Below are 21,289 nucleotides of genomic sequence, written 5' to 3'. Positions count from 1 at the left end.
CTGAATTCCATGGCACTCTGTTGTTGCTCTTCCCTCAGACATTTGAAATTATGGTGGATAAGAGTTTGGAGATGTTGTTGAGTCCGACGAATATCAAGGATGTCACCTTGAAGTTGTAAGACTACAACCTCTGGAGATAAACCAGACAATGGAGGAAGGTTGGGTGTCAGAGGGAGGGCTAGCTCAGTACTTCCACACAGATCCATGTCAATAAGTGAGTAACTGGTTAGACCTCCTGTGGCCTGTGGCTCAGGCCGGGCATTCAGATTCCCAGGGCTCTGGCCCAAAGCAACTCCATTATCTCCATTCACATTATGATTTGCGTTGTCAGCTTGATGGTCAGAATGGCCCTGTGTATTCCCATTGACAGGTATGACATGGATGAGCACATTATCTTGGGGTGAATCCATTGTTTTAATTCCACACAAAATATTTGCTTTGGTTAGTTCTCAATGTTGAGCTGTCCCATCTGGGGTGCCATTTTTTATGTAACGGTTTTGACTTGAGGTTATTATTTATAGGGGTGCCAGGTAGGTTGTGCCTACCAGAGAGAACATTAGTTTCTCCTTTTAGTTTGGGTGGGAATGAGTCCCATCTGGTCCGTCAAGTCTACACCAATACAAAGGACGTATGTAAAAGTCAGGATGGAAATAAACTTTTCATAAACCCTTAAAACATTGAAAAGAACTTCAAAAACAATTATATTCTGTTGCGTGGGTTGTATTAGCAACAACAATGATTACACACATATATAATAATATCACAATGAGTTCTGGTTCCTCCAGAAATGTCCTGTACCTCGGGCCTAAAAAGAGTCCTGCCCGGTAAAGGAGTTCAGTGAACTCAAGTGACTTTTGTCACGCGATGTTTGTCTGTTCGTTCCGTGTAGCGTAAACCCATTATTAATCATACCATCAATAGAACAATAAGTTTACCACAGAACTTTAAAGCGTATCACTCTTAATAAGTCCTCAACTACAACTAACTACATAAATCACAGTATACATCACATCAAAACAAATGAAATACCGTATACAAAAAGGTGGTAGTCAGTCGGTCAGTCAGACAATCCAATCCGCCAATAGATCTCCCGCGGAGAAAGGCCACGAAGAACGGAGAGGTGTAGTCCAGGGACGCAAAGAGTGGATCCGATCCTGGGTAAACTCTCTTAGGCTACAAAACACACGTTTAACGGCAACAAAACAAACTGAATAGAGAAGCTTCGGAACTGAGGGTTGAACACATCCTCATGCACGTCTCCATCACAACCCCCCTTTTGCGCAGCTGATACTGGCTATTTAATTGGGAATTAAAGGGAAAGCGCCCTATTGGAAGGAGCTGCACTGAGACGTTCAGAAAAATTCAGGGCCGTCACAATGTGGCTAGCTAAACAATTACCCATAATCCCAACTCATTACATTACTACACTGCATGAATCTGCAGGTAGCTAACCTACCAGCTAGAACTAGCCAAGCAAATGGCTAAAATTTGAATAATTATATCATACACGTAATGTTAACAAGCCAGCCAGCTAACGTTAACTAGCTAATAGCATTTAAAAAAAACTTAATTAAACCACTTTCTGTCAATTAGAAACGTGTAATATTTGAATGTCTTACCTGTATACATCATAGATGGATGCGTCTCCGGTCGGATGCCATGGTTGCCCTTAGTTTGCAGATGTAATCCGGAGACCGGTGTTTTCTCAACTCGTTAGCTATTATACTCCTAGTTTCCTGAAACTGGTCACAAATGTAGATGTTTTGTGCTCTTGAAAGGAAGCAATCACTCCCATGTTGCTGACTACAAATGATCTATACTGAACACAATTATAAACGCAACATGTGAAGTGTTGGTCCCATTTTATATATTTTTTTGTTCAGGAGCTGAAATAAAACATCACAATATGGAACATTTCTGGATAGACAGTTTATTTCTGTCATTCTGTTCACAGATTTGTTTACAAATGTTAGCTGTTTGTGCACCTGCCCGCAATGGCTAATAACCATCCACAACTAGACTATTTGTGAAAATCTGAGGCCCGCACAGACAGACTGCATAACAAAAAAAATTAGATGGAGTTTGTTTTGCCTGATTGTAGTTATGTTTCTGCTTATTTATGGCTTTGTTAGTCAACTTGTCTATTCGATACATGTAGCTTCTCCTTTGTCATGTTGCCCTTGAAGAGTAAAAAAAAAAAAACCTTGCTCAACATTATAATGTAATAGAATGAGTCAATCTAGTTTACATTGGTAAAGTTCTCATATTTTGTGGAACAATGACTTATGACTGGGGAGAAAATACAATAAAGCAATAGTATTTCAACCACTATGTATCAGCTTTTATGAAGACAGCACCTCTACATAACTGAGCATTACATTCTCAAGTACAAAGATGTGCATTTGTATCATTTTCTGCAGGAGTTAAGGCTGTAGCTCTATTCTCAAGGGACTAGTGTTACTAGGCTGGTTATGTATTTATTGCCCCAAAATGTCTGTTATTCCAAAGTATGTTTCACATGGGATACATATTTTAATTCATGAAAATAAAACTTCTATTTAAATGAGTTATGATGGAATCCTTGGTTTTTGTCCAGTGTAACTCAAGCTCGGTTCAAACATTTGTAAACCATACCAAACCATTTTTGGTGTCGTGTCGCTATAATATTTGTGACCTTAATCATTAGGATATTGTAATGATCCGCAGTAGATGTCCTAAACGCCTTCTGATGTGAGCTTAACTGCTAACTTGCACTTGATGTGTTTTTAGGTTATGGATGAGAAAGTGAACTTGTTCCAAACGTGTATCTCAGTTGCCGTCCTTGGTCAGCTCTCCCGCTATCTCTCTCAGAATGACCTTCTTGATCCAAATCAGTCAGGTTTCAAGACTAGTCATTCAACTGAGACTGCTCTTCTCTGTATCACGGAGGTGCTCCGCACCGCTAAAGCTAACTCTCTCTCCTCTGCTCTCATCCTTCTAGACCTATCGGCTGCCCTCGATACTGTGAACCATCAGATCCTCCTCTCCACCCTCTCTGAGTTGGGCATCTCCGGCGCGGCCCACGCTTGGATTGCGTCCTACCTGACAGGTCGCTCCTACCAGGTGGCGTGGCGAGAATCTGTCTCCTCACCACGCGCTCTCACCACTGGTGTCCCCCAGGGCTCTGTTCTAGGCCCTCTCCTATTCTCGATATACACCAAGTCACTTGGCTCTGTCATAACCTCACATGGTCTCTCCTATCATTGCTATGCAGACGACACACAATTAATCTTCTCCTTTCCCCCTTCTGATGACCAGGTGGCGAATCGCATCTCTGCATGTCTGGCAGACATATCAGTGTGGATGACTGATCACCACCTCAAGCTGAACTTCGGCAAGACGGAGCTGCTCTTCCTCCCGGGAAGGACTGCCCGTTCCATGATCTCGCCATCACGGTTGACAACTCCATTGTGTCCTCCTCCCAGAGCGCTAAGAACCTTGGCGTGATCCTGGACAACACCCTGTCGTTCTCAACTAACATCAAGGCGGTGGCCCGTTCCTGTAGGTTCATGCTCTACAACATCCGCAGAGTACGACCCTGCCTCACACAGGAAGCGGCGCAGGTCCTAATCCAGGCACTTGTCATCTCCCGTCTGGATTACTGCAACTCGCTGTTGGCTGGGCTCCCTGCCTGTGCCATTAAACCCCTACAACTCATCCAGAACGCCGCAGCCCGTCTAGTGTTCAACCTTCCCAAGTTCTCTCACGTCACCCCGCTCCTCCGCTCTCTCCACTGGCTTCCAGTTGAAGCTCTCATCCGCTACAAGACCATGGTGCTTGCCTACGGAGCTGTGAGGGGAACGGCACCTCAGTACCTCCAGGCTCTGATCAGGCCCTACACCCAAATAAGGGCACTGCGTTCATCCACCACTGGCCTGCTCGCCTCCCTACCACTGAGGAAGTACAGTTCCCGCTCAGCCCAGTCAAAACTGTTCGCTGCTCTGGCTCCCCAATGGTGGAACAAACTCCCTCACGACGCCAGGACAGCGGAGTCAATCACCACCTTCCGGAGACACCTGAAACCCCACCTCTTTAAGGAATACCTAGGATAGGATAAAGTAATCCTTCTCACCCCCCCCTTAAAATATTTAAATGCACTATTGTAAAGTGGCTGTTCCACTGGATGTCATAAGGTGAATGCACCAATTTGTAAGTCGCTCTGGATAAGAGCGTCTGCTAAATGACTTAAAAATGTAAATGTAAATGTATGCTGCATTGTGATTTATACAGTGCTTTCGGAGTATTCAGACCACTTGTTCCACATTCTGTTACATTTATAGCCCTATTCTAAAATTGATTCATTTGCTCGCCCCTCCCCCCTCAATCTATACACAATACCTCATGACAAAGAAAAAACAGGTTTTTAGAAATTGTTGCAAATTTAAGGGGAAAAAAATAATTTACACAAGAATTCAGACCCTTTACTGGGAACTTTGTTGAAGCACCTTTGGCAGTGATGACCGCATCGAGTCTTCATGGGTATGACACTACAAGCTTTGCACACCTGTATTTGGGGACTTTCTCCCATTTCATCTCTGCAGATCCTCTCAAGCTCTGTCCGGTTTGATGGAGTGTCGCTGCACAGCTATTTTCAGGCCTCTCCAGAGATGTTCGGTCGGGTTCATGTCCGGGCTCTGGCTTTTCTCAGTTCCTCGATCCTGACGAGTCTCCCAGTCCCTGCTGCTGAAAAACATCCCCACAGCATGATGCTGCCACCACCATGCTTCACCGTAGGGATGGTGCCAGGTTTCCTTCACATGTGACACTTGGCAGTCAGGCCAAAGAGTTCAATCTTGATTTCATCAAACCAGAGAATCTTGTTTCTCCTTTTAGGTGCCTTTTGGCAAACTCCAAACTACCTGTGTCGTTTTACTGGGTGGTTTCCGTCTGTCTACTCTACCATAAAGGCCTGATTTTGGAGTGCTACAGAGATGGTTGTCCTTCTGGAAGAGTCTCCCATCTCCACAAAGGAGCTGACCAATTCCCTGACCAATTCCCTTCTCCCCTGATTGCTCAGTTTGGCCTAGGTGACCAGGCCGGGCAGTCTTGGTCTTTCCAAACTTCTTCCATTTTATGAATGATGGATGCCACTGTTTTTGGGGACCTTCAATACAGCAGAAATGTTTTGGTCCCCTTCCCCAGATCTGTGCCTTGACACAATCCTGCCTTAGAGCTCTACAAACATTGCTTTCGATCTCATGGCTTGGTTTTTACTCTGACATGCACTGTCAACTGTGGGACCGTCTTTTTATTTAGGTGTGCTTTTCCAAATGTCCAATCAATTGAATTGAACTCAGGTGGACTGAAAGTTGTAGAAACATATCAAGGATGATCAATGGGAACAGGATGCACCTGAGCTCAATTTCGAGTGTTTACCTTGTACATATTACCTAAACTAACCGGTGCCCTGCACATTGACTCTGTACTGGTACCCCCTGTATATAGCCTTGCTACGTTATTTTACTGCTGCTCTTAATTTTTTAAAACATGTTTTTCTTAAGTGCGTTCGTTGTTGGTTAAAATAAAATACAATTTGATTTGAGTCACATGGCAAAGGGTCTGAATGCTTGTGTAAATGTAATTTCTAAACCGGATTTCGCTTTGTCATTATGGGGTACTGTGTGTCGATTGGGGGGGCATTTAAATCAATTTCAGAATAAGGCTGTAATGTAACCATGTGGAAAAAGTCAAGGGATCTGAAAACTTTACAAGTGCACTGTATTAACAGCAAGGGTTGCATTTAAATTGGTGCAATATTGTTTTAATGATGCATTTGGTGATCAATTCATTCCCACAAAACGTATAAACAAACATTCACTGTGAAAGATTCATGTTGGCCATTCGTTCAATTTATCGAATCAGTTTTTTTGATCAAACTGTGCGCAACACCTGAAACTGACATTTTCTCTCAACACAGGGATGCAATTTGCAAGGGACTGGTATCATGAGGAATTTGCCCCAAAATAGTAGGTTATTCTGTTTACTTGTCCAGGATTTCAGTTTTCATTTAACCCATCTAAACGGTAGTTGACATGCCATTGACATGCCATAGGCCCATCTGAAGTCGTCTTGTGACTGTAGAATGTGTAAAGTTGCACCAGGAACGCACAATCCCGCCATCAGTTCTCATACTGTCTGCAATAGGCTGAGGCTGGACTGAGGGTTTGTAGACCTGTTGTAAGGCAGGTCCTCACCAGACATCACCGGCAACAACGTCGCCTATGGACACAAACCCACTGTCGCTGGACCAGACGGGATTGGCAAAAAGTGCTCTTCACTAAAGTCTGTTTTGTCTCACCAGGGGTGATGGTTGGATTTGCGTTTATCGTCGAAGGAATGAGCGTTATCGAGGTGGAAAGTCTGTCATGGTCTGGGGTGGTGTGTCACATCGTCATTGTCTGCAATGACAAGCTCAGTCCAATCTCAACACTGTGCGTTAAAGGCAAGACATTCTCCTCCCTCATATGGTACCCTTCCTGCGGGCTCATCCTGACATGATTCTCCAGCATGACAATGCTGCCAGCCAGACTGCTCATTCTGTGTTTTCCTGCAAGACCGGCATGTCAGCGATCTGCAATGGCCAGCGACAAATGGATCTCAGGTCTGGGACCTGTTGGATCGGAGGGTGAGGGCTAGGGCCATGCAGCCCCCCCCCACACACACCGAAATGTCCGGGAACTTGCAGGTGCCTTGGTGGAAGAGTGGGGTAACCTCTCCAGCAAGAACTGGAAAATTTGGTTTTGTCCATGAGGAGATGCACGGCAGTAGTTAATGCAGCTGGTGGCCACACCAGATACTGTCTTAATTTAGATTTTTGACCTGCCTTTGTTCAGGGACACATTCCATTTCAGTTAGTCGCATGTCTGTTGGATCTTGTTATATTCATACAAATATTTACACAATGTAAGTTTCCTGAAAATGAACTGTTGACTGAGGACTTTTTGCTGATTTTAGTTAGCATGAGCTGCTAGGAGTGCTAGCTAGCAACCTTATTAACAGGTCGTCTGAGGTAAAATACATTAAAGTTAACGTTGCAGTTGTCAGTGTTTCCATGAGTGACTGATAGCTTTACAGTTAAATGTTAGTTTATAGCCTTTTAGCTATTTTACCCAGCCATTTGTGTAAAATAGATGGCTACTGCAGAGCTGTTCGGTCATAATATCCACGTCTGTGCCCAAACAATTCGAGCTTCTACCTTAAAATATATATATTTTTTATATCCAGAAACAAGTCTCTCACCGTTGCCGCTTGTTTTTGACCCTCAGCCCCCAGCTGTGCCCTGGACACCATATGTGATTTGATTGCCCCCCCATCTACCGTCAGAGTTCCTACTGTTAGGTGACCTAAACTGGGATATGCTTAACACCCTGGCGTCCTACAATCTAACCTAGATGCCCTAAATCTCACACACTTTATCAAGGAACCTACCAGGTACAACCCCAAATCTGTAACCATGGGCACCCTCCATAGATATCGTCCTGACCAACTTGCCCTCTAAATACCTCTGCTGTCTTCAACCAGGATCTAAGCGATCACTGACTCATTTCCTGCTTCTGTAATGGGCCTGCAATCAAACGACCACCCCTCATCACTGTCAAACGTTCCCTAAAACACTTCTGCGAGCAGGCCTTTCTAATCGACCTGGCCTAGGTATCCTGGAAGGATATTTGTCTCATCCAGTCAGTAGGGGATGCCTGGTTGCTCTTTAAAAGTGCCTTCCTCAACGTCTTAAATAAGCATGCCCCATTCAAAAAATGTAGAATTAAGAACAGATATAGCCCTTGGTTTATCCCAGACTTGACTGTCCTTGACCAGCACAAACATCCTGTGGTGTACTGCATTAGCCTTGAATAACCCCTGTGGTATTAAACTTTTCAGGGCAGTCAGGAACCAATATACTCAGTCAGTTAGGAGAGCAAAGGCTAGCTTTTTCAAACAAATGTGCATCCTATAACACTAATTCCAAAAACTTTTGGGACACTAAAGTCCATGGAGAATAAGAGCACCTCCTCCCAGCTGCCCACTGCACTGAGGCTCGGAAACACTGTCACACAATTTTTTTTTTATTTTTTTTATTTTTTATAATCAAGAATTTCAGTAAGCATTTCTCTACGGCTGGCCATGTTTCCACCTGGCTACCTCAACCCTGGCCAACAACTCTGCACCCCCCGCAGAAACTTGCCCAAGCCCCCCGCTGCTTCTCCTTCACCCAAATCCAGACAGCTGATGTTCTGAAAGAGCTGCAAAATCTGGATCCCTACAAATCAACTGGGCTAAACAATCTGGACCCTGTCGTTTTAAAATTATCAGCTGAAATTGTTGCTACCCCTATTACTAGCCTGTTCAACCTCTTTCGTATCATCTGAGATCCCCAAAGATTGGAAAGCTGCTGCGGTCATCCCCCTCTTGAAAGGGGGAGACACTCTAGACCCAAACTGTTCAAGACCTAGCCAAATTAACAAAGATCACCGTCCATTTTGAATCCGATCGTACCTTCTCCACTGCAATCTTCCCAGCTGGTCATGGGTACACCTCATCCGCCCTCAAGTTCCTAAACGATCTCATAACCCCCATTTGATGAGAGACAATACTGTGCAGCTGCCGTCATCGACCTGGTCAAGGCTTTCGACTCTGTCAATCCCCACATTCTTATCGGCAGACACATCCTTGGTTTCTCTAATGACTGCCTCACCTGGTTCACTAACTACTTCTCAGCTGGAGTTCAGTGTGTCAAATCGGAGGGCCTGTTGTCCAGACCTCTGGCAGTCTCTGGGGGTGCCACAGGGTTTAATTCTCAGGCTGACTCTTTAATGCATATATCAATTGATGTCTCTCTTGCTGTTGGTGATTCTCTGAGCCACCTTTACACAGATGACACCATTCTGTATACATCTGGCCCTTCTTTGGACAATGTTAGCAAATCTCAACAAGCTTCAATGCCATACATTACTTGTTCCGTGACCTCCCAACTGCTTTTAAATGCTAATAAAACTAAATGCATTCTCTTAAACCAATTGTTGGCAGCGCTACTCTGGATGGTTCTGACTTAATATGTGGACGTTTACAAATACCTAGGTGTCTGGTTAAACTCTTCTTCCAGACTCCCATTAAGCATCTCCAATCTATAATTGGCTTCCTATTTCACAACAAAGCCTCCTTCACTCATGCTGCCATACAGACCCTCGTAAAACTTACTATCCTACATAAAATAGCCTCCAACACTCTACTCGGCTCTGATCGACTAGATCCAGTTATCTGTTTTCTCACCAAAGTCCCCTATAATACCCACCTTTGTGACCTGTTTGCTCTCGTTGGCTGGCCCTTGCTAGATATCTGTCGCCAAACCCACTGGCTACAGGTCATCTTTGCTAGGTAAAACTCTGCCTTATCACAGCTCACTGGTCACCATAGCAACATCAACCTGTAGCACGCGTTCCAGCAGGTATACTTCACTGGTCTTCCCCAAAGCCAACACCACCTTTTTGGCTACCTTTCCTTACAGTTCTCTGCTGCCAATGACTGGAAAGAATTGCAAAAATCACTGAAGCTGGAGTCTTGTATCTCCCCATCTAATTTTAAGCATTAGCTGTCAGAGCAGCTTACTGATCACTGTACCTGTAAATAGCCCATCCAAGAACCTCATCCCCATATTGTGTATTTTTTTGGGGGTGCTTTTGCACCCCAGTTACTTTAATTGGCATCTCTCCCCCTGTTCAGTTCCAGGTGGGGACTGGGTTAGGTGTGAGCAGTGCAGGAGGTGGGCTCATGAGTTGTGCTCTAAAAACATTTAATGAAATACAGTAGGGCAATAAAGTATTTAGTCAGCCACCAATTGCATGTTCTCCCACTTAAAAAGATGAGGCTTGTAATTTTCATCATAGGTATATTTCAACTATGACAGACAAAATTAGGAAAAAAATCCAGAAAATCACATTGTAGGATTTAATTAATTTATTTGCAAATTATGGTGGAAAATAAATATTTGGTCACCTACAAACAAGCATGATTTCTCTACAGACCTGTTATTACGAGACCTCTTTAATTAAGAGGCTCCTCTGTCCTCCACTCGTTACCTGTATTAATGGAACCCGTTTGAACTTGTTATCAGTATGCTCCTCTGACGTTACCTGTATTAATGGAACCCGGGGGTGGAAACATCATGCTTTGGGGCTGTTTTTCTGCAAAGGGACCAGGCCGAATGATCCGTGTAAAGGAAAGGATGAATGGGGCCATGTATCGTGAGATTTTTAGTGAAAACCTCCCATCAGCAAGGGCATTGAAGATGAAACATGGCTGGGTCTTTCAGCATGACAATGATCCCAAACACACTGCCCGGGCAACGAAGGAGTGGCTTCGTAAGAAGCATTTCAAGGTCCTGGAGTGGCCTAGCTAGTCTCCAGAGCTCAACCCCGTAGAAAATCTTTGGAGGGAGTTGAAAGTCCGTGTTGCCCAGCAACAGCCCCAAAACATCACTGCTCTACAGGAGATCTGCATGGAGGAATGGGCCGAAATACCAGCAGAAGTGTGTGTGAACCTTGTGAAGATTTACAGAAAATGTTTGACCTCTGTCATTGCCAACAAAGGGTATATAACAAAGTATTGAGAAACTTTTGTTATTGACCAAATACTTAATTTCCACCATAATTTGCAAAGCAATTCATTAAAAATCATACAATGTGATTTTATGGATTTTTTTTCTCTAATTTTGTCTGTCATAGTTGAAGTGTACCTATGATAAATTACAGGCCTCATCTTTTTAAGTGGGAGAAATTGCACAATTGGTGGCTGACTAGATACTTTTTTGCCCCACTGTACCTAGTGTTAACTTCAGTGTTTTTCATTGTTCTTAGCATGACCTTCATTGCAATTGAGACAGCAATTAGACATTGTTCTTGAGGGGAGGGTGCTAGCTACCCCCTAGTAACGGTGACTAACCCCATTCCGTACAAATTTGCACAACTGCAGCATTCAAATGAGGCTGAAATAAAAAATAATGGGACTGTTGCATTAAAATCCGGGGTCTTTACTTTCGATTCTGCGTGGCTTGACACGGTAATAACCTAATTTGAGACATTATGAAAAATAAAACGGACCCCTCTGATGCAGTATGTAACGTACTGCACGCATTTGCAACTAATTTTGTGCCGTACAGCCTCTTTCCACCAGGGTTAGCCCTTCTCTCTCTCTCATATATTACCTTGTCCCTTTGTTTGTAAGGGGGATACCTAGTCAATTGTACAGCTGAATGCATTCATTTTTTTGTCATCACTGCAATCCATCAAGACTTTAAAAAGCCGCGACAGCTGCTGTTTTGCTTCTGAACTTTAGCACTGCCCTAAACCTGACTCAAATCGACACAAACCTTCAAATAGGTGTGTGTGTGTATATATATATATCTCCTTTATAGTGTTTTATTTACATTTTAGAGGTGATCAGTTGGACAGATCTGGTGAAAAGCAGTTTCCCCACACCTTTCACGATCACACAGTTGGTTTCACTTCCCCACCTGCCATGTAAAAAAATACCCGAAGGAGCTAATTTCCTTCAATCGTGCAGAGACTGGCATCTTGAAGGTCTCGTCGTTGATTTTGCTGAAAGGGGAGAAATTGTGCTTTACAATGGTATTGATATTACAGTTGACCTGGAAGTATTATGTTTTGGGGGCACTAAAATAAGGTCAATATTACAGACCAGCACTATGTACAAAAGTGTTAGTTACAGTTACCCTACTCATCTGGCTGGTTGAAAAAAAAAAAAAAAAAAAGTTCTTCCAATATCTTCAATATGTGCCTCGGATCTGGATAAGGATGCGCTCAGTTGTGTACCCGTTGTCTGTTCACTTGTAGCCTCAAAGATTTGTATAACTTAACCAATATAGACTGTCCATTTCCATTGAACAGATAAGTCCTAGTGGGCAGCATAAGCAAGGAGGTGGGCAGAGCCAAGCATGAGTTTGCGAGATCCTATGGTCCCTTTGTAGCATAAATCTGCATAGTTCAGTTGGGGAACACCTACTCTGAAGTGCACATGTGCAATCACTGAATTTGAGTTTGATTTCCAAAGCTGCAATGCATCCCTTAAGTAATTTCATGTCTAATGTCTCTGATCTCTCTACTGCTCTTTCCCGAGGTATAGACTGCGCCTTCACAGTCACAACCAGCAATGCAGATGTGAGGGCTAAAGAGAATGAAGGTAAGTCCTGGATAATAGAAATTGGCTATCAATTGGCATGTTGAGCTTTTCTGAAATAAACAAAAGCTTTCAACTGTCACATTTTGTCTGTTACAAGGAAGGAATGCAGAATATATTGAAATGTTGTATTTGTCCCACAGCTTTGTGGTTTAAACTGATCAGACTGTTCTCTACAGGTGCTGATCTTTACTGCACTCACACTGCTGACTTTGGTGCAAATGCCAGAGTTGAGTGGAAGTTTAAGGACATGAAGGGTTCTACAACCCATGTCATTTTTGATGGGAAACCTACCAGTAAGTACATCAACTTTTCAGACTGTTGATTCCAAAGAAATGCATTACGTATGGCCTCTTGTATTTGTAGGACTTGTGATTATTAGCTTGTATATTCATCCACATTAACGGTTAGACCATTCTTTTATTCAAACCAGAACAGTTTTGTTATCCCTACAAATGAGTGACTGGCCATTCCTCCAGTATAACGTTTCCTCCCTCTCTCAGCACCGTATGCTGACCGTGTCACTAAGTTTGATGGGATGCTGAGGTTCAGTAAGGTGACACGGAAAGATAATGGGGAGTATTACTGCGCGGTGTCTGGTAGTCAGAAGTTTGGGGAGGTCAAAGTGAAGCTCACCGTTTTAGGTAAGTACAATCTAGAGGACTGTTAGCATGTTTTTTTTAAGCCACTCCTATAACAAATTGTAGACTATAAGATACTCAAGGCCTGATTTTCATTATTACTGAAATGGGACCCAAGTGTTACATATAAAGATGCAGTCCATAGAAAAATTTGAGGCCCCTTACATTTCAGTGTTGTGATCCTGAAATGCTAGCAAAATGCATAGCGCATAGAATTAAAAAGATATTATTCATCTTGATTAGACAGGTTTTTTTACATGGAAGATAAGCGGGAGATAAAATAAGACAAGTACTATAAACAATAGAACACTGAAAAATCTGGGAAACCAGGACTGGTATTCATAGCTGACTTTTAAAATACTTTTGATAAATTACAACTGGAATTTATATAAAAATGCCTGGAATATTTGAAGTTTGTATAATCTCTTATACAATGGTCTGAAATTGTGTACAGTGCATTTGGAAAGTATTCAGACCCTTTGACTTTTTCCACATTTTGTTACATTACTTATTCTAAAATGGATGAAAAATGTCTCAATCTACACACAATAACCCAAAATGACAAAGCAAAGACGTAAGAATTTTTTGCAAAGTTATAAAAACATTTAAACTGAATTTTAAGTATTCAGTTCCTGTGCTTTGTTGAAGCACATTTGTTGGGGGTGATTACAACCTTGGGTGTGACGCTACAAGCTTGGCCCACCTGTATTTGGTAAGTTTTTCCAATTTCTGCTCTGCAGATTCTCTCCACTGCTGTCAGGTTGGCTGGGAAGTGTCACTGCATAGCTATTTTAAGGTCTCTCCAGAGATGTTCGATCGGGCTCAAGTCCGGCCTCTGGCTGGGCCACTCAAGGACATTCAGAGGCTTGTCCTGAAGCCACTCCTACGTTGTCTTGGCTGTTAGCTTAGGATTGTTATCCTGTTGGAACATTCACCCCAGTCTGAGGTACTGAGTGCTTTGGAGCAGGTTTTCATCAAGGATCTCTCTACTTTTCTCAGTTCATCTTTTCCTCGATCCTGACTAGTCTCCCAGTCCCTGCCTCTGAAAAGCATCCCCACAGCATGATTCTGCCACCACCATGTTTTACTGTAGGGATGGTGCCAGGTTTCCTCCAGTCCAAATAGTTCAATCTTGGTTTCATTAGACCAGAGAATCTTGTTTATCATGGTCTGAGAGTCTTTCTGGGCCTTTTTGGCTAACTCCAAGCTGGCTACCGTGCCTTTTTTTACTGAAGTGGCTTCAGTCTGCCTACTCTACCATAAAGGCCTGATTTGGTGGAGTGTTGCAGTTGTCGATCTGGGAGAGTCTCTACTCCACTGTGGAATTATGGAGCTCTGTCAGACCATTGGGTTTTTGCAAAAATGTCTAAACCGGTTTTCGATTTGTCACTATGGGGATTTGTGTGTTTGAGGATTTTCATTAAAAAAATATATTTTAGGATAATATGGGAAAAGTCAAGGGGTCTGAATACTCTCTTAATGCACTGTATCTATGTATTAGGTCCATTTCAAATGTGAGCTATTAAAATCATATCCAACAATCTCAAGGGTCTAGAAATCCAGGGGTTAAAAACAAAGTTGTCATTGCAGATTCATGTTTTCGTCTGCTAAATGACTTAAATGTAAATGATATCCACAATTTGGATCCCTCCACAGCCTCATAGAGGATCTAAATACTTTTCTAACCTCTCTGGATTACAACAAAATTATAAGTGTACTATTACATATTAGATCACAAAAAAATGGACATTACTGTGTAGTTTACCAATAAAATGGTCCGACTTGATGTGGACATACTCAGTCTTAATTTCTTTCAGGATATGATCTCAGTACAAGATATTTTAATAGGAATTAGCATAAAAATAAGAACTTGCTACCATAGAATGGAAAATACCTGTCCATTTTGTATGAAAAATCATCCTGAGTAACTCTTCAGTCATATCCCAGTTTAACTATTTACATATGGCCTTGCCTATATCTAGCAACTTGTTTTTTAAAATTTATTATGAAAAATATTATTTGGAAATGGTGAGCCAGACAATTGTACGGAACTATTTATATGATATGAATTCGAAGCTCAAATATTATTAAAGCATTCGACCTCTCTAAAGGCATGAGTCATATGTAGAACTTTTGTATCTGAAGTTTTTTTTTTTTTGTAGAATAAGAATGTCTCGCCAAAGTTCAAGAATGGCCTTTTACCCTTTATTCAGATTACAACCTCTCACTTTCGGTTATTTAAAAATCTATTCTCAAATATCGCAATTTAAAAAAAGAAACATGCTCTAGAAAGTTGGTTGCTATTTCAGTTTAATCCACCAGAAAAGACGTAACAAATATTATGGTTAAACTCCAATATACTAATGGATAAAACAAACATTTAGTTTTGGAATAAAATATCAGCATCCAGGACCCAAACTACCCAATTTATTATTACATAAGAGCTAGACACTGCTTTGAGGGATTATCTTCAGAGGTCATCTGAGTTTGAGCAATGATATTGCCTGTAAATGTTATAGACTGGATAGAAACTCCCTTGTAATGTGACAATTTTATGATCGTGTGTGAATTGATTCAGGATACAGCGACAAGATGTCAGTGTAACATATTACGTTTTCCTGCAGTGCCTCCATCCATGCCTATGTGTAGGGTCCCAACCTCTGTGACAACGGCGCGTAGCGTGCTGCTTTCCTGCCATGATGCCCAGGGGTCACCTCCCCCTACCTACAAGTGGTACAAAGACAATAACCCTCTCCCTGAGGACCCCAGCAAGTTCGCTGCCTTCAGGAACTACACCTACAAGATCAACACTGTCAATGGCAACCTGGTCAGTGTTCCTGTGTCCTTTTCACCCCAACTCTCATTGCTAGGCCTATACAACATTAACCTGGGTCATATTCATTGGAGCACATTAGAACAAAACGTTTTGCGTACACATACACAATTATGCACTTGATTAAGAATTATCGAGGATAAGCAGTCTACTTATATCCATTGTGGCCCTCTCATTATAGTGTTTGGCATATGTGACCGACCGCCTTGATTCGATCTAATGTAGCAAGAAATGGAATGGTGTTTGAAATAGTGTTTTTTACATTTGATAAAAGCACACACACAGGGCTACAAAATGGTATATCATAGCCTGCATTTGAGAAACAGTGGGAAAGTAATTCTGCTTTGAAATTTGATCAACTTGTAAAGTCACTTTTGACAACATGACATTTTGAATGTTTTGGTATCTACTGGAGAGCTCTCCTTTGTATACACCATTCAGCATCGTTCACACCCTCTTAAGCTTTAGCCACACCCATCTCTAAGGGTTGATCCGAGCGTTCTGTTTTAACAGTTGTCGCATTGATGTTCTATTAAAATGGACAGTGTAGTCTTTTGTCAAGACATGTAGCAAGCTAAGCAATGAACCATAATCTCCACTCATTACTTTTTTCCCCCTTCATTCTGAGTGGTTATCGAAAGGGAGAGCTGGAAAGATTTTTAAAAATATAAATACATTGACAATGGCATCCATTCTCATTGGATGTAATAACATACTTTGTTTGCTTGCTGTTAGAGGTGAAAACATTACTTTGAGAAGCTCCACAGGTCATTAGTGGTGGTTCATTAAGCCAATCAGAAATACTATCAGGGTACGTTTTATATACCTGCATTTGCCCGCAGGCCAGGTAGCCTATAGACCTACTTCTATGCGTGTGCTTCCTTACTCAAATTGACAGTAGCGCTCTGAAAAAGAGACGACTAAATTGACAACTCGTAAATGGAATGAGATGAACCAAAACTTTTCTCTTGTGTAGTATATGTTGTGCTCTATGCAAACAACCTCTCCACTCTGACCATGAGAACTGCAAAAGATAGGAATAATATTGAATGAATTAACAGAAATTCGCATAACCAAGCACATTGTAGATGACTAATTATAGGCATTAACGGTAAATGTACTACTGGTAATTTATATGTAATGGGGAGTTGATATACAATAACAATCAAGGCAAACAATTCACACAATGAAGTTACGAAAGTGCACACATTGGCACGAGTCACATTGAGACGTGCAGCCCCTTGTGGTGTGCCATCCACGTGGCCTCCACAATGGATTAGTTCACTGACATGGGTGTGACTCAGACAGGTGTCTTGTGTGCCATTTAAAAAAAATATATATGTGTGCTACTGCTCGAATCAGAAAAGCAATACAATTAATCACTTACCTTTTGATCTTCAGATCTTTGCACTCACGAGACTCCCAGTTACACAAATGTTCCATAAAGATTATTTTTATATCCAAAATACCTCTTATTTGGCGCGTTATGTTCAGAAATCCACAGGCTCGAGCGGTCACGACATTGCAAACAAATTCCAAATAGCATCTGTAATGTCCACAGAAACATGTCCCATTTTAAAAACAACCTGAGGATTGATAAAAAAAACATTTATAATTGATATATCAACCGGGACAATCACTTTTTCAATAGGAGAGGGACTAAGGCTGCCCCTCCGGTTGCGCAAGCAAAACTCATGCAGACACCCAGCTATCCACTGGCACGATGTTATCTTTCTCACTAATTTTTCAAAATAAAAGCCTGAAACTGTCTAGACTGACACCTTGAGGAAGTGATGGGAAAAGTAATCTGGTTGATATCCCTTTAAATGGAGCGAAGGCAGGCTATGGAACATGGAGCTTTCAAAATAGAAGCCACTTCCTGGTTAGATTTGTCTCAGATTTTTGCCTGCAATATCAGTTCTGTTATACTCAGACAATATTTTGACAGTTGGAGAATTTAGTGTTCTACCCTAATCTGATAATTATACACGTATTCTAGTTTCTGGGCCTGAGAAACAGGCAGTTTCAAATGGGTATGTTTTTCATCCAAAAAATCTAAATACACAAGTTAATCGGTCGACCTCTAGTTAGGAATAACCGAAGCCTTAGCATGCTCCCATATGGCCATCCACCGCTTATGGGTTTAGCCTTGGAGGGCAAACCATTTACTTCAACCACATGTTTCCTCCCTAGCAAGTAGGACATGCAACCCATTCAAGATTGGTACTTCCCAACCCGGAGCCTCTAACTGTCAACTGTGTTTATGTATGCATATAAGACAACAGAAACAAACTGAACAAGTTCCACAGACATGTGATTAACAGAAATGGAATAATGTGTCCCTGAACAAAGGGGGGGGATCAAAATCAAAAGTAAGTCAGTATCTCATGGACTGCACCAACAAGGCAGAGTTCATCTCAGCCTATGCCTCCCTCCAGTCCCTCGACTTCTTGGCACTGACGGAAACATGGATCACCACAGACAACACTGCTACTCCTACTGCTCTCTCTTCGTCCGCCCACGTGTTCTCGCACACCCCGAGAGCTTCTGGTCAGCGGGGTGGTGGCACCGGGATCCTCATCTCTCCCAAGTGGTCATTCTCTCTTTCTCCCCTTACCCATCTGTCTATCGCCTCCTTTGAATTCCATGCTGTCACAGTTACCAGCCCTTTCAAGCTTAACATCCTTATCATTTATCGCCCTCCAGGTTCCCTCGGAGAGTTCATCAATGAGCTTGATGCCTTGATAAGCTCCTTTCCTGAGGACGGCTCACCTCTCACAGTTCTGGGCGACTTTAACCTCCCCACGTCTACCTTTGATTCATTCCTCTCTGCCTCCTTCTTTCCACTCCTCTCCTCTTTTGACCTCACCCTCTCACCTTCCCCCCCTACTCACAAGGCAGGCAATATGCTCGACCTCATCTTTACTAGATGCTGTTCTTCCACTAACCTCATTGCAACTCCCCTCCAAGTCTCCGACCACTACCTTTTATCCTTTTCCCTCTTGCTCTCATCCAACACCTCCCACACTGCCCCTACTCGGATGGTATCGCGCCGTCCCAACCTTCGCTCTCTCTCCCCCGCTACTCTCTCCTCTTCCATCCTATCATCTCTTCCCTCTGCTCAAACCTTCTCCAACCTATCTCCTGATTCTGCCTCCTCAACCCTCCTCTCCTCCCTCTCTGCATCCTTTGACTCTCTATGTCCCCTATCCTCCAGGCCGGCTCGGTCTTCCCCTCCCGCTCCGTGGCTCGATGACTCATTGCGAGCTCACAGAACAGGGCTCCGGGCAGCCGAGCGGAAATGGAGGAAAACTCGCCTCCCTGCGGACCTGGCACTCCCTCTCTACATTTTCCTCCTCTGTCTCTGCTGCTAAAGCCACTTTCTACCACTCTAAATTCCAAGCATCTGCCTCCAACCCTAGGAAGCTCTTTGCCACCTTCTCCCTCCTGAATCCTCCCCCCTCCTCCCTCTCTGCAGATGACTTCGTCAACCATTTTGAAAAGGTCGACGACATCCGATCCTCGTTTGCTAAGTCAAACGACACCGCTGGTTCTGCTCACACTGCCCTACCCTGTGCTCTGACCTCTTTCTCCCCTCTCTCTCCAGATGAAATCTCGCGTCTTGTGACGGCCGGCCGCCCAACAACCTGCCCGCTTGACCCTATCCCCTCCCTTCTCCAGACCATTTCCGGAGACCTTCTCCCTTACCTCACCTCGCTCATCAACTCATCCCTGACCGCTGGCTACGTCCCTTCCGTCTTCAAGAGAGCGAGAGTTGCACCCCTTCTGAAAAAACCTACACTCGATCCCTCCGATGTCAACAACTACAGACCAGATTCCCTTCTTACTTTACTCTCCAAAACTCTTGAACGTGCCGTCCTTGGCCAGCTCTCCCGCTATCTCTCTCTGAATGACCTTCTTGATCCAAATCAGTCAGGTTTCAAGACTAGTCATTCAACTGAGACTGCTCTTCTCTGTATCACGGAGGCGCTCCGCACTGCTAAAGCTAACTCTCTCTCCTCTGCTCTCATCCTTCTAGACCTATTGGCTGCCTTCGATACTGTGAACCATCAGATCCTCCTCTCCACCCTCTCCGAGTTGGGCATCTCCGGCGCGGCCCACGCTTGGATTGCGTCCTACCTGACAGGTCGCTCCTACCAGGTGGCGTGGCGAATCTGTCTCCTCACCACACGCTCTCACCACTGGTGTCCCCCAGGGCTCTGTTCTAGTCCCTCTCCTATTCTCGCTATACACCAAGTCACTTGGCTCTGTCATAACCTCACATGGTCTCTCCTATCATTGCTATGCAGACGACACACAATTAATCTTCTCCTTTCCCCCTTCTGATGACCAGGTGGCGAATCGCATCTCTGCATGTCTGACAGACATATCAGTGTGGATGACTGATCACCACCTCAAGCTGAACCTCGGCAAGACGGAGCTGCTCTTGCTCCCGGGGAAGGACTGCCCGTTCCATGATCTCGCCATCACGGTTGACAACTCCATTGTGTCCTCCTCCCAAAGCGCTAAGAACCTTGGCGTGATCCTGGACAACACCCTGTCGTTCTCAACCAACATCAAGGCGGTGGCCCGTTCCTGTAGGTTCATGCTCTACAACATCCGCAGAGTACGACCCTGTCTCACACAGGAAGCGGCGCAGGTCCTAATCCAGGCACTTGTCATCTCCCGTCTGGATTACTGCAACTCGCTGTTGGCTGGGCTCCCTGCCTGTGCCATTAAACACCTTCAACTCATCCAGAACGCCGCAGCCCGTCTGGTGTTCAACCTTCCCAAGTTCTCTCACGTCACCCCACTCCTCCGTTCTCTCCACTGGCTTCCAGTTGAAGCTCGCATCCGCTACAAGACCATGGTGCTTGCCTATGGAGCTGTGAGGGGAACGGCACCTCAGTACCTCCAGGCTCTGATCAGGCCCTACACCCAAACAAGGGCACTGCGTTCATCCACCTCTGGCCTGCTCGCCTCCCTACCACTGAGGAAGTACAGCTCCCGCTCAGCCCAGTCAAAACTGTTCGCTGCTCTGGCCCCCCCAATGGTGGAACAAACTCCCTCACGACGCCAGGACAGCGGAGTCAATCACCACCTTCCGGAGACACCTGAAACCCCACCTCTTTAAGGAATACCTAGGATAGGATAAGTAATCCCCCCCCCCCTTCAAGATTTAGATGCACTATTGTAAAGTGACTGTTCCACTGGATGTCATAAGGTGAATGCACCAATTTGTAAGTCGCTCTGGATAAGAGCGTCTGCTAAATGACTTTAATGTAATGTAAATGTAATTTGCCAGTTCTTGCTGTGAGCTGTTACCCCAGTCTTCCACCAAGGCACGTGCAAGTTCCCGGACATTTCTGGGGGGGGGATGGCCTTAGCCCTAACCTTCTGATCCAACAGGTCCCAGACCTGCTCAATGGGATTGAGATCCAGGCTCTTCGCTGGCCATGGCAGAAACACTGACATTCCTGTCTTTTCAGGGCAGTACTTGCTGCCATCCTGTACCTGTCCTGCAGGTGTGATGTTTTGGATGTACCGATCCTGTGCAGGTGTTACACGTGGTCTGCCACTGCGAGGA

The 21,289-nt window shown here is 43.8% G+C and overlaps 1 protein-coding gene across 2 annotated transcripts in view; it reads left to right on the top strand.

The window, feature by feature from the left end:
* The window catches only part of f11r.1 (F11 receptor, tandem duplicate 1), a 41,036-nt gene that overhangs the window by 12,572 nt on the left and 7,175 nt on the right, over positions 1 to 21,289 (top strand). Inside the window, exons 2-5 of one of the 2 annotated variants that reach the window (XM_046314472.1) lie at positions 12,169 to 12,231; positions 12,408 to 12,524; positions 12,732 to 12,872; positions 15,494 to 15,696. In XM_046314472.1, coding sequence (XP_046170428.1) covers positions 12,169 to 12,231; positions 12,408 to 12,524; positions 12,732 to 12,872; positions 15,494 to 15,696 — 524 coding nt within the window. The remainder of the gene's footprint in view (positions 1 to 12,168; positions 12,232 to 12,407; positions 12,525 to 12,731; positions 12,873 to 15,493; positions 15,697 to 21,289) is intronic. The other variant, XM_046314480.1, reaches the window with a different exon arrangement.

This window comes from Oncorhynchus gorbuscha, linkage group LG02 (assembly GCF_021184085.1).
Source record: "Oncorhynchus gorbuscha isolate QuinsamMale2020 ecotype Even-year linkage group LG02, OgorEven_v1.0, whole genome shotgun sequence".
Lineage (NCBI taxonomy): Eukaryota > Metazoa > Chordata > Actinopteri > Salmoniformes > Salmonidae > Oncorhynchus > Oncorhynchus gorbuscha.
This window is presented reverse-complemented; position numbering and strand designations above follow the sequence as displayed.